The sequence below is a fragment of the Schistocerca serialis genome, chromosome 3 (genome assembly GCF_023864345.2).
Source record: "Schistocerca serialis cubense isolate TAMUIC-IGC-003099 chromosome 3, iqSchSeri2.2, whole genome shotgun sequence".
In the NCBI taxonomy this organism is placed as follows: domain Eukaryota; kingdom Metazoa; phylum Arthropoda; class Insecta; order Orthoptera; family Acrididae; genus Schistocerca; species Schistocerca serialis.
In genome coordinates this window covers 217,424,533-217,438,944 of record NC_064640.1, presented here as the reverse complement: position 1 = coordinate 217,438,944, position 14,412 = coordinate 217,424,533, and the positions used below count along the sequence as shown (strand labels likewise).

Genomic DNA, 14,412 nt, shown 5'->3' with positions numbered 1-14,412 from the left:
CCACATGTATTACTGGGTTGAAATGGCATGTTACTCTTGTATCTGATGTAGTTATGTGCCAAGTTATAAATACTATTCTTGGTAGTGATAGCTCCTGATTGCATGCTGACATGACCACATAATTCTCTATTTTATAGTTTGTGTTTCATTATATGTACACACCCAAAAATACACCAATTTGTTTTGGAGCAAATCTTCCACAATTGCTGTGTCTAGGTATACGAGTTACATTTATGCATCTTTAAAAATATTTCTTCCTGTCAGGTGCTTGTAAGTTCTTACTGTTAATTTTTTGGGCTTTTTTCATACCTATCTGGTGAACAATAAACCTCAGAAATTACATCTTTGATATGCACAATTTCAGCTATGCAATTGGTTTCCAAGTCAGTACCAAATTTTGTGGCAATGAGGATATGCAGAGTCACCTTCCCTCACAATTATCTCTCTCTCTCTCTCTCTCTCTCTCTCTCTCTCTCTGTGTGTGTCTCTCTCTCTCTCTCTCTCTCTCTCTCTCTCTCTCTCTCTCTCTGTCTCTCTCTCTCTGCCTTCCACGCTAGTCCACACACACCACAATGAGTTATCTTAATTATATTTTCATACAACAAGTGTCATTTCCTAAAATTTTATTTAAATAATACTGTATTGAATACAATAATTCTGTGATATTAGTATACATAAATGAACAGACACATAATTAGTGTTTGACAATGCAGCAGTAAAAAGTATCACATGCCTCAGAGGAACTATTATTAAACATGATCCTATATTACTAATAAATACTTTGTACATTTCTTGGTGTAATGCTAATTTCACTTTGAGAGCCCACATTTGAATCAAATATGGGATCCTCTCAATGTTCTAATTAACTTCCATTTATTGAAATTCTTCACAGCCAATTGTAGCTTACAGTGGTAGAGGTGAGATATTTTATTTCTAGAATTAGCTGATAAAGAACGTAGTAACTAAACAATGCAAGCAGAAACCACTTAAAATTACAATATTTAAAATGGAAGACCAATGAAAAGTAAAAGCTATCAGTGACAATAAGAAATAGCAGAGCAGCCCCCAAGTCTTTTGCTATTAAGACTACATTTCGATTATTTTCAGCACGGACCATGAACCATAGGGAGTACTTGCATAAAAATATGTCAAAAGAACTTTATCATTGATCAAATACAAAGGTGAACAATTTATGCCACAATAAATATGAAGCAATCAAAATGCACATAATATAGATACATAATAGCAGCCAAACACTTAAACTAATGTATTTGAAGGTTGTAATGATAATAATAATAACAAAAAATTTAAAAAAGAACCATACAATCTTACTTCATATAAGGATATTGCCAGTCTTTTAAGGGTACAAATGTTTCCTTCACTGCCTGTATTGAAGTGAATCTCAGTAAATAATGTGGTCCACCAGCTTTGTCATTTGTACCTGAAATTATGAAACACCAAACATGAATCAGTGTTGTGGAAACAGTAAGCTCTCAAACATTAGTCAACTTTTTAGCCCTCCTCTATCCATTAACCAAGACAGATTAACATAAACACAAAATTGCTGTTGCTGTGCACAGAAAAAAAGGAGGCAGGGGGGCTGAGTCTTTTCTCTAACGTTTGTCATAATCACGTTGGCAGCTATAAATATTGATAAGATTTCTTGTCTCCCCTGTACATGGCATCTCAAAACATACTAGATAGCACAAATTTGTTATGCGTATAAATTCCTTACTATACTGAGAGTGTATCACCATGACTGTTCAAGAGAAGGCAATGTGCTGAATGGTGTGTGTTCAGACCAAATCAGACACTCAAATGCAAAGGTACTTTCAAACACTGTAAATGAAGAAGCTGTTCTCACACCCTCGATACCAAGTTGGTACAGTGATTTTATATAGGTAGGCACTGTGAAAGTTCACTATCCTTCTGGCCAACCAATTACACACGAATACATACAGCTGACATTCGAGTATTCATCAAATAAAAATCTCTTTGGAGGGCCTTACAGTAGTTACAACTCCCCAGGATGACCATGGAACATGACAGACAAGCATGGCTAATACGCACAGGTTTGACAGATGGTGTTGTATGACCCAAGTCCGGCACAGTCACTAGAAGGTAGCATGCTGAAGCTGTTAGATTAGTGCAGACCTCACATGATTTCTGCTATTGGAGGGATGTATCAACCACAAAGTAAACTGCAGCTCTCAGGAGGACAGATGGTAAACTTAAAGCTTACTGTGTACCCCCCTCCCCATTTGAAGCTAATTCATTTGTAACACAATGAACATCTAATGAATGCAATCTTTGCACAACTATGTCGTTCCTTCAGAAGATTAAGAGGAAAATAACCTGGTTTACATTTAAAAAATATTCCTTTTTCAGTAATTAATTTTGATGCAAACTGAAGTGCTGATACCCAGTTTGTGGACAGAAAATAATCAATAGCACCAGTGTACAGTGACACTGCACAGCAGTAACTGTGCAGGAAGCGGAGCGATTCACCACACCAGGGCAAGTATCTTGTTATGGGAGAGATGACTAGGCATAGAGATTTAGTGAAACAAATGGACAATGGAGGCATATAAATTAGTCTGGATTTTAAGGCAGGGATAACTTCTTGCTGTTGGAAGCCAGCAGCAGGATCATGATGCCAGAAATATATCAGAAAGTGAGATGACTGGGCTACACCAGTAGCAGCCATGGGTTCGAGACTGGACTACACCTTCCACCCACACTAAGTCCTTTATGGGCCCGGTGCCATAACCCTGTCGACCTACAATCCATGACAAGACCAACACTGAGTTCCTAGTGTGGTTTGGCACCACAGCACCAGCTGCTATCACACTTGTGTCCAAGGCCAACGGGTTGAACCCTGTCCATAGCCGACTCCACACAGTGCCACCAGATCCACTTGTGGAGCCAAGGAGCTGTTCCTCGAGTGGAATGCCATCAGAGCACAACACATAGCACCACTGACATCAGTCATGGCCTGCAAAGGTAGCCGGCCTCAGCAATGCAGAGTGCTGGCTCAGCAGTTATGGGCGGTAGCCATTGCCTTTTCATCAGCACCAGCCAGTGGCAACGGGGAGAGGCGTTGCATGCCTCACTGTGTCATGTAATGAAGTCAATAAAATTCATTTGTAACTTTCAACAGGGTCTCACACGGACCCACTGGCCTGTTAACACCATTCACTCATCCCCCAGCATGTAAAGCATGCTATAATACCATGAATACTATAACATTCTCTGGAAAATCAGTGTTTAAAGTTAATCATGAATGGTGTGGCTTGTTATTATATCCACTCAGTTGTGTAATTCCTGCTGGATTTCCAGAAGCAGACTGTAATTTTGAAGCCTTGAAGTAAAGTATTTAACTTAGCGATAAAAATAAAAATCATGTGGCTGGCACACAGATATGCAGTTTGGCAATATTACTTCCACCCTGCAAGTCGGTTGACCCTTGTAATCTATAAACATGCTATCATACATGATGGTGTTAGTTTGTCCACACCAAGAATTCAGGATCAGACAAAACTTACAACTGACCTCTCCCGTACCCTGAGGACCAAATTAATCAATAGTTTCTTTGAAACATGGAAAAAGTTTAAGCAACAATTTTCCAGATGCTTTGATGGAATACTGCACTATGTACGAAAGCACTATTTTATGTACACTACCAACTGCAACAAGGATTAGCTATTCTCCCTTATGTGATAACAGGCGCTGAATGTTACTCTTCACAAGTCTTGCTCACAATTGTTTTCATACAATGAGGCTTCAAATAATCTGTTGTTATTTCTTGCCAATTTGCTTACCTTATTAACCCTCTTATTCCTACCAATTTTGATGCAGAAAAAAAAGAAAAAAAGTACAAACTGCAGAATGCATATGGGAACTGAACACAGGTTCTCTGCTTTCGAGCCAGATGCCTTGGTCGTTACATCAGTGGCGCTTTTGTCTAACACTGCATACCTTATGGGTACAATAGTGGAAGTTGAAAAAGTTTATTTACCAGATTCCTAGAAAAATATGCATTTTATGAACCCACTAACATGTAGATGAAAAAACGCTCGATTTTCAGCTACCTATTGATACCACCAGTTCTCAGTCGATGCATGTCATCAACTTTAGGATCAGTTTTGTCAAAGACTGTGTGTGTGTGTGTGTGTGTGTGTGTGTGTGTGTGTGTGTGTGTGTGTGTAGGGGGGCAGGCATTGAGCCAAACTATCTAAAAGAGTTCTTAATTTTAGGTTGTACACAAGCAACTTGCCAAATAAGAGCCAAATCGGCTGGCTGCATTTGAGGCCTTCCCCTTGTAAATGTTTGAAATTTTTTATGTGACATGTCTACAGACTTCTAAAATTTTGGTATGAGTCTGTGGATTTTGCAGCCTTTAACTGTGAACTACAGTGTGGTGCTGAAGACTAAGTAAATTCTTGAATGAGTTCATGGAGCTATCTGTCACTGCACTTGCAGCATTTAAACACATGTGAAATAAACATTTCATTCAGTGAACTGTAGCCACTATGTGATAGGACATTTTTATTTCACAAACCACAGCCTGCCCACAATTCAGTCAGTTACCAGGAACATAGCAGAACAGTACTTTGGCAGTGCAAGAGGTGGGTACCCTCCATCTACACCCCAACATAGTAAACAAACTTTAAAGTCAGTCACACACTTTTATTAAGCTTTCAACATCCAAGGCTATTTATTACTATTATATAGCCACATCCCTAAACAAAGTCCAGTGAAAAAAAAAAAGAAAAATACAAGCCATAAAAAATGCAATTTGCTGTTCATAATCTTGAGCCATTAAATTAGCAATAGTTTTTCTTAAAATACATGGCATTAATGACTTCTTTTCATGTATGAAGTATGGTAAACAAACCTAATCCTTACGTCTTGCCTCCTACATCACCCAAGGAAAATCTGGAGGGGAACTGTCCAGTAGCAAATGGGTTCAGCCTGTGGCAGCGTTTAACTATATAGTCCCAACTGATGACCTAAGTGAATTCTACAGTATTGAACTGTAATTCCTCCGGAAATATGAGATTCCAGGAGAAATTCGAGTCTCACAGGTAAACATCTATTTATCTTATTACCGTATAAAATTTGTATGTGTCAGTTCCTTAGAGAACAATTTGAAATTGTTACAATAGAACCAAATTCCATTTTTATGTCACTGTGTTTCTCAATTCACATATATTCATAATAAAAATATGGATCTTCACAACTGTCTGATCTAGGATTTCAATTTTTTTTTTTTAATATGCCATTTTAAAGAAAATTTTAAGTAAATAGAAAAGTTACAAATATCACTAACAGTTTTGTGTTAAAACCTCTGCACTTTTACTTCATATACTTACCAAAAGGTGTGTTGTTGCCAAAAGATTTAACAAGACTACTACAGGTAGCTTGACTGTATCCAAATTGAATTAATGAACTGAAGCACAATATTATTAACCACTACACTTAGTAACATAAGAACCAAATGTAGTCAAACTGAACATGGCAAAATAAAGGCTTAAGTGAATGTTTATACCATATGAAGGGAGTGCTACTGCAGAAGCCTGACTGCAGCTGACTGCAAGCAGAATATTACCACACTTTGTAGAAGCTATATTCAATTTCTAACTTCCCAAAATCCAAACAGTGAAGATCACAATTTTATGGAACACACCATGTTTCACAATTACGCAGAATGGTGCTTCCTGGACTGTGTCCATCATTTAGGTAATAGAAGACTTGTGGCACAGACCAGTATGATTCATGGCTCGCACAAATGAAAACAAGCTATTACAATACATAGCACAAGTTAGTACAGTATGTGACTAAGAAAACACAACACCCCTGACTTGTGCCACCAAATTTTAAATGTAAACAGGCATTACATTTTTGTAGGTCTACATGTGAGGCACATGTGCCACTGACGATATTTTACACACAATAATTACGACCTTTAGAAAAGAAAGTACCTGATTTTCTAGCACCGCCAAATGGTTGTTGTGCCACAACTGCTCCTGTCGATTTATCATTAATATAAAAGTTTCCAGCTCCATGGATAAGATAATCATGTGCTTTGGCGATGAATTCCCTGTAACCAAAAAATATTCAGTTAGAAATTGCTACAACACTTAAATGATACAACTGAATGTACTGTTTTAATCTGATTAACTGTGCTTCAGTCACCACTGTTTACAAATTTTAGAGTAAGTGCTGTTCTACATGCACCAATTTTTAGATTACAGACTTCCAACCAATACAATGAATGGGACTTATGTTTCACCAAGTAAAAAACTTATTTTACAAGACAACACCATCCATAGTTCTCTCTTGCCACTTAAAATGAAAGGCAGAACACCAGGAATTTTTAACAGTGTCCTCCTGTTGGAGCATACAATATCCCTTGCCGATAATGAGTGATACACCACAGTCAACACACATCACTAGGCTTCCCACCAGAAGACGTTGATTGATTGATTGATTGACTGACTGACTGACTGACTGACTGACTGATTTCAGAACCTTATTATTATCTACCTCCAACTGCTGATGTAATAATAAGTTTCTGTAAAGATACTCAGAGAAGGTGCTTCCTTCACTGTTGCAGGTAACTTTCCTTCTCGCAGACTTACCCTGGTACCCAGCAGAATAACACTGCCTTTCCTTGGATCTGTTTATGTTGGAGTGTGTCTTGAGGATTCTGTATGGACCCCTCTGTTGTGTTAATTTGTTGTACTGATAGCAAAGTATTTACACAATCAGACCATATGAGGAACTTTGCTTTCACTCTAATTAAAGGATCATTTTTGTGAATTTAAGCTCTTTGCTCCATACAATAAATGTATTTAGTACATCAATCTTAGACAAGCTAAAACTATAGATGAGAATACCAAATCCCACTACCCAATTTAAACTCTGCTATTTATAGTGAAGTAAAGCCACTATTTTGTTTTAAAATATTAGTGAATATACACTTAAAATCATTATCAAACACCCACAATTACTTATTCTGAATCATGACTAAAAATCATTGGATCTTCTAAGGAGCCATGGTGGTAATCTATGCCAAGCATGACTAGAATTTATCTGACCTTAAAATTTCTAGACGCAAAATACTAATGATGGGGCAGAATCACTTTCTGCACTTCATGCACATGCTCAAACTTTCATTCAACCAATGAGGAAGTCATTCACTGCCTCATACCAGTTGTGTAGAGCTGTACCACATATTCATTGGAATCCTTGGTTCATTTGAAATGACTAAATATATTTAGAAAAGTAGCTATATCAAGTTTTTGATGAAAGCTTGGTGATTCTGAAAGCAGTAGTTTGTAAGATGCAGCAGGATTTTGGTGATAATGCTATGCAGTAAACAGAAAGAGAATTAACCAGATTCTAGATGGCTACACACCAGTAGCTGCATTGCACCTGTTGTTGACAAAGTGCAAATTTTGACAAAGGAATATAGTTGTTCAACTATACAGGAGATCACAGAATAGGTCAGGACCAATTAAGATCCTGTGCACGCAATATTATGCAACAATCTGAACATACTGGATACTGTAGACATAAATTCAGAATCCCTTAACATCGTTATAACTGGCAATGAGTCACAGGTGTACAGGTAACACCTGGAAACAAAAGCACAGTCATCACAACGGAAGCATTGCCCGCTCTCTAACAATGAAGAGAGCATAACTGGTGTGAAGCACGATAAAAGTTACACTGAGTGTTTTCTTTGATAGCTACTGAAATGTGCATTTGAAGGATAGTAACAAAAATAGTAGGAAGTAGAAGCTCTCAGGCATCTCTGTAACTTAGTTTGGTGCACAAACACAGATCATTACATGGTGAAAACCACAAGGTGTGTCTGAAAAGTTTGGTGAACAGTTCCATATGTTAAAAACTGTGCTGGTTAGGGTGAGGCACCCACGGATACACACTGAGATACATCACCATGTGTCTGTGGCTCATGGTTTAGTGGCTAGCATTGATGCCTCTTGATCATGGGGTCCCGGGTTTGATTCCCAGTTGGGTCGTGGATTTTCTCCGCTCAGGGACTGGTTGTTTGTTTTGTCCTCATCATTTCCATGTGTCTGTAGCTCATGGTTTAGTGGCTAGCATTGATGCCTCTTGATCATGGGGTCCCGGGTTTGATTCCCAGTTGGGTCGGGGATTTTCTCCGCTCAGGGACTGGTTGTTTGTTTTGTCCTCATCATTTCATAATCATTCAGGAAAGTGGCAAGACTGGACAGTGAAAAGATTGGGAATTTGCACAGGTGCTGATAACCACACAGTTGAGCTCCCCACAAACCAGATATCATCAACACCCCCTATTGTGTCCTCTATTGTGCAAATCGCCAAAGTGAAGTAGTGGTGCTTGTTGAGACCATGCTGTCAGTCAGTATGAGAACTCGTGTCATTGCAAAGTAGAGTAACATGTTAACATTAAGATTTACTTCAAATTATGGAAAATGATGGCGGACTCTTGTGGAATGTTAGTGCAGATATACAGCATTGAAGCAGTGAGTAAAAACTGTGCATTTGAATGGTTTACAGCTATATCTGAGAGTAGCCAGACATCCGTGCATGTGTCAGAACCCAGGAGAAAAACACCGAGAGCTGCAAGGCAGAAGGGCCACCTGAGAAAGAGAACATGACACCGAGCTATAGCCAAACTATGCATGGCTGACTGATGGTGGAAAGGAGAAAACCTAAGCAACTGACGTCAACAACAAAGTGCAAAGCAGAAACCCTCACCACAATGGTGTCAACACATCAAGAGCAAAGAGAGAGACAGTCTGAATTATAACCAGAGAGAAAGACCAATGGCCAAGTGAGATAATTATAGAATAGTCCATACTACAATGATGATGATGATGATCGACAATATGAGATGCGAATAGAGAACTGACTGACTGTTTTCTGGGCAGCCACATTTATATTGGTCACAAGAGCCACTAGTGGCTGGCATATTCACATGGCGGGACAAGTGGTACACCCAAGCAGTGAGTGCAGTGCTGCAGCTAGACTGCGTCTCCTAATGGCCATCTAGGTCAATTTCCTCCAGCGGGCATTCAACTTATGTGCAGCCTGATACCAGAGCTTTACAGACAGATGAGCCATGTTCAGGCCGACTGTCAACAAACAGATATCCCAGACAACATCAAATGAGTGTGACGGATGCTTGTGGATGTTTGGTGGCTGTCTTTGAGAATGATAATGGAAGAGTTGAGGGTAAGCAAATACAGTCTAATCACAAGTTTTCACAAACGTGTTCAGCACACGTTGACAGATGAGCAGAAGCAAACTGATGGAAAAGTCTGGAGATTTCACTGACATCTGTGACCGGAATCTGCAGCTTTTAGAAACCACCATTACAAGACTTAAGAGCTGGCGATACCAATATGATGCAGAGGCCAAATGACATTTAATAGCATTGTGTTCATTTCTTCTTCAATTCCTAAAAAAAAGTCTGCTAACAAAACCCAAGATTAAGACAATGTTGACTGCCTTTTTTGACAACAAGGGCATGATCCATCATGAATTTCTACCCCAGAATCAAACTGCCAATGCATAAATTTACAAGGGAGTTTTGAAATAGCTGCTGCAATGCATCTGGCAGGTTTGGCTAGAACTTTACTTGAGTGGACGGTGGAATTTCCTCCACAATGCCTTTCCACACACTGCGGTCAGCTTGCTCAACTTTCTCAGTCAATGCAAAGTGACTGTACTTCAAAATCCTCGTTATTCTCCAGATTTGGCACAAAGCTGAATTTTTGTATCTCCACCTTAAATTGGCCTGAAAGACTTCCGCTTCACAGATGTTGGTTACATCCAACAAACACATGACCGTGGTGCTTAGAGTGATTCCACAAGAAGTGTTTGCTGACAGTCTGCTACAGCATTGCAACTGATGTCAAAAGTGTGTTGCAGCTAATGGTGAGGACTCTGAAGACCAGTAAAAGTAATTTTTTTGTAATGCTTGTTTCCTCACAACTCATTCATTGATTCCAAACTAGTTTTGAGGTTGAGAAGTGGAATTATAGTGTAGCGAGATTCTTTAGCTGGAGACACATTTCTCCTTGCACCTGTTATTCATTTATAGAATTGAAGAATCTACTGAAAGGATACAGTGATAAGAGGGAGGATATGAAACAACAGTGGAGCTATGGCCCATTCCAAAAGAAGTCCTCTGCAAGTGTTTCCAGCAGTGGAAGGGTCAGTGAGCTAAGTGGCCAGAAGCTCCAGGACAATGTTCACAGAGCCATTTAACCAAGCCTCCTTCCCAAACTCCAAATGCAGATGGAATGGGAAGGAATCTTAATAGATAATGAAATTGGAAGTTCCATTTGTCATGCACTTCACTGTCATCTGCAGGACATAAGATGTAGAACCAGAGGATTTGAGTTCTAATCATGTTAGTTATGCAATATATTTTTCCAAGACGAAGGGCAGTACTTTTTAAACTGACCTTTATTATTACAGTTTGCTATACCTACCAGTAATGCTAAAAGGCACTTTCAGGTTAAAATACCAACAGACTCCGTGGATTTTAAATGGTTATTAATGAAATGATCACAGGACGATGACTCAAATTATCAGAAAGTATTTCCACTCGCCACTCGAAGAAATGTTCTACAAAGAAGAGTCACAAAAGAATATGTAGCCATTCCTTAATGCCTAAGGCCTCCGGCATGGTCAGGTTGTCCAGGGTAGTGGGGTACCTCCTGAACTCGCAGTGCAGTGGACTAATAAGACTAAGATGTGCTGCTCATGTTCTAATGGGGATGTTCTGATCATGATCGTTAGATATGTAATATACCTTAATTAGGAGTGATAAAGAGAGAGGACGTCAGAAGAAGGAAGGGAGGGAGGGAGGGAGGGAAGGAGGGGGGGAGGAGAGGAAATCACGTCAAACATCTTCATTACTGCAGCACCTTTGAGTTTGTCAGATCCAGTAACCTGAGCTGGGGCTGTTCAGAGCCATTAGAACTGTCATGGTAATCTCTGTGGATTGCTCTCTCTCTCTCTCTCTCTCTCTCTCTCTCTTTTTTTTTGGCTTCATACCATACAACAAAAAATTGATCAACATACATTTGAAATTATTGTTATTAATATTACATATATACATATTACGTGCTATCATTTAGAGATTATTGGAAAGGTCTGAATGTACCATGGCAGCCAATTTACTGTAAGGTTTTTTGTGTGAAACACCCTTTGTATTTTATGTGCTGTGAGCTGGCATCGCACGAGGGATGGCCATAAAGTTTTGATTAAACCTCAAAAAACTATTTCCTCTTCAATGTGAGACCTTTTTTTTTTTCGGGGAGCTGGATTGTAGTAGTTTGCGTTTTTGCTGTTCAGTATATCTTCCAACTCAAAAACTACCTTGTCACCATTCTTGAAACATGCAATAATTTCAAACAAGGAAAGAGGATGACGTCACTGGGTGCCAAGACCAAGAACGACATGCCGGTCATATGGTCCTGTAACAGTTCGCTCCTTACAAGCATGGTTTGCCCATTACAAGCATCATCTGTTAGCAACACACCAAGCAGTCCCAAAAATCACTTAGCATCATGTTGTCTGATTATGGATGAGTTTCTGCTTGTTTCGACAGTGGGAAATCTACAAGTTTCCACTGCTTGCTTTACTTCTTTGCCCCAAGATCATAGTGACACTTAGATATGCGTAGCACTCATCTATGTGATTATTTATTGATTTAATATATGTGCTCTGATAGTACACAGTGTGTTACAGACAGATGTCTAATAAAATTTGTTAACATTGTTAACATATAGTACGGACAGATTATGGTATTATAATACATTGCCACAGACTGACTAAATGGAAATGGAAATGCTGTGTGGTTAGGGACCCCCCCCCCCCCCCCCCCGTCGGGTAGACCGTTCGCCTGGTGCAAGTCTTTCAAGTTGACGTCACTTCGGCGACTTGTGTGTCGATGGGGATGAAATGACGATGATAAGGACAACACAACACCCAGTCCCTGAGTGGAGAAAATCTCCAACCCAGCCGGGAATCGAACCCGGGCCGTTAGGTATGACATTCTGTCGTGCTGACCACTCAGCTACCAGGGGCGGACACTGACTAAATTAGCTTCACTTAACAGTTCATGTCCTGCACTTAAACATAACCAGCAAGATTTATTTTGCTGGTATTCTTTAACAGAATAAAAACAATGATACTGCAATTAGGACTTCATGGCTCTGCTAAATTGTATGTTATTTTCAGTACACTTAATAATGTGGAAACATGTTGAACAGCTGGATGCCCATGCATAATGCTCTCTTTTTACAAAGTTGAGTGTTTCCATGTCACACAGAGAGTTGAGTTTCTTCTGGTGTTGTGTTTGTCTATTTCATTATTTTTTGAGTCTGGGTTCAGCTGGCACTGTGATTAAAAAAAAAAAAAAAATACAGTCTTCAGAATGTATAGACAAGGTAGTGTTAGGGTCTCCAGCTTCCTGAAGATGGATTTGCAGGAGTCTCTAGGTTTGCTGCCATTAATTATCCTCACGCTCTCTTCTGAATTTTGAAAGTGCACAGAGCAATTGAAGAATTTCCCCTAGAATGTCACTCCATGTTTTAGGTGGGCCTGTATGGAAGTTGTTGAGAGAGATGTGCATTTTGTGTGATGCGAAAATTCATGGAAACTGTCTTTTTATTGTTGATGGTTATTTTGGTGATAGTAGCTCAGCTGCTGAGTTCTCCCCTTTGAGGAGTACCAATTGTGTCATCAGCAAATATCATGGTCTTGCGTGCATATACACTCAGGCTCAAATCCTTAATATACAGGAGGATTAGTAGAAGTCCTAATACTGAGCCCTTTGGCACATCTTTTTTAACAGTGTAACAACTAGATAGGATTTCGGTTATTGAATTAAGCTGTTTGTTAGTGTACTTCATGCTGACTTTCTGTATGTGACTGCTTAGGAACAATGCAATGCTTCATTAGCCAGTCTTCTGATACCATATTGTTAAATCTGTTCCAGCAATATTCTGTGATCTGCTCTGTTAAAAGCCTTTGGCAGATCTACAAATATTCCTGTTGTGGACTGTTTTCTATGCAACAGATCTACTGGATAGATGTTATTAAAGTACAGCTACTCGCGAAGGTCCAATGTGCCGTAATTATCGTATGGCAGTGAAACTTGATAAATATTCTAATGCTTTACTTTGGAACCAATTTATGCTGGAAGACAAATTGGTTACAATTTTGGCCATCAGGTGCAAATCTGGCACTGTGAATGCAGGGAAGATGTATAGAAATGTTTCCAGGTGTAATGGATAGGGAGTGGAAAAATTCACATGTTGCGACAAATGCAAAATAGATGTGAATTCTGCTTCAAAATGAAAAAACACAAAATTCCCTAACAGACACTATTTCATGGTGAACTGTACCCAGATGAACTACTTTATCAGAGACAGTGTGAAATACCTCTACTTTCTGCGTATAAATATCGAAAATGTAGCCAATTTTCAGTTACTGGTATTGTACATTATCTGGCGAGGCCCAATTTGGAAAGATAATACACAACCCTTACAACACCAGAAGAGATTGGTAATCTGTGTGTATGTTCTGCTTTTGCAGAACACGGGTGTAAGCTGTTGTCCTGTGAGAGAGAGGTGGTGCTTGTTTCCCCTCTAGCAGTCAAAAATCTAACTGTTTACGCTCATAGCAGTCTGGCACTATACAGTGTCTGCACTCTGTGCTATAGCATCTGGAAAATGAAATCTGTGAAGTTTTCCTATTGCACCAAAATCCTTTCCCTAATGTTAAAATAGTTACTTTCAGTTCTACTTCTACACTAAATGCCTTGTCAGTTCTAACTGTGGTGTGGACCGCACTGCTACAAATGCCTACAAAAGGTTGAACTTAATATTTTGCAGATTTTCTAATCGTAAAATTGGATGGGAAAAGGAAAATAATGTCCAGAAACACCTTAAATCAGAGGCACATTCAGTTCACTGATGGGAAAATGTCACTCTTTACAATATAACAATCATTTGTTTAAAGCTTAAATAGAGCCAAATGAAGAAAACAAAGGCCATTTCTGAACAAATGCTGTTGAAGTTCTTACAAAACCAAACATTCCAATAAAAAAAGCTCGCAATCAGCACTTTTTAAACAGTTAATTTCAAAGAACTAAGGCTTTGCTTGCCTTCAACTGTATAATGTGACAAACTTTTAGATTTGTGGATCTAATAATTTACAAAAAAACAAAAAAATTGAAATTTTTTGCAATAATAGAAGCAAATTTTACCAAAAATAGAGGCTACATTTTCTGGTTCCTTAATGGATTAGCAACGGGATGTGGGCAGAAAAGGTCAAACAGGTGAGACAGGCATAATGTTGATTTTATTACTAACTACT

General features: G+C 39.0%; 1 protein-coding gene across 1 annotated transcript in view; it reads right to left on the bottom strand.

Moving 5' to 3' along the window:
• Positions 1–606: 606 nt before the first annotated feature.
• LOC126469947 (delta-1-pyrroline-5-carboxylate dehydrogenase, mitochondrial) overlaps positions 607–14,412 on the bottom strand; it is a 114,705-nt gene continuing 100,899 nt past the window's right edge. The window contains exons 11-12 of the mRNA XM_050097354.1: positions 5,985–6,103; positions 607–1,441 (exon numbers count right to left, since the gene is read on the bottom strand). Coding sequence (XP_049953311.1) covers positions 1,329–1,441; positions 5,985–6,103 — 232 coding nt within the window. The 3' untranslated portion in view covers positions 607–1,328. The remainder of the gene's footprint in view (positions 1,442–5,984; positions 6,104–14,412) is intronic.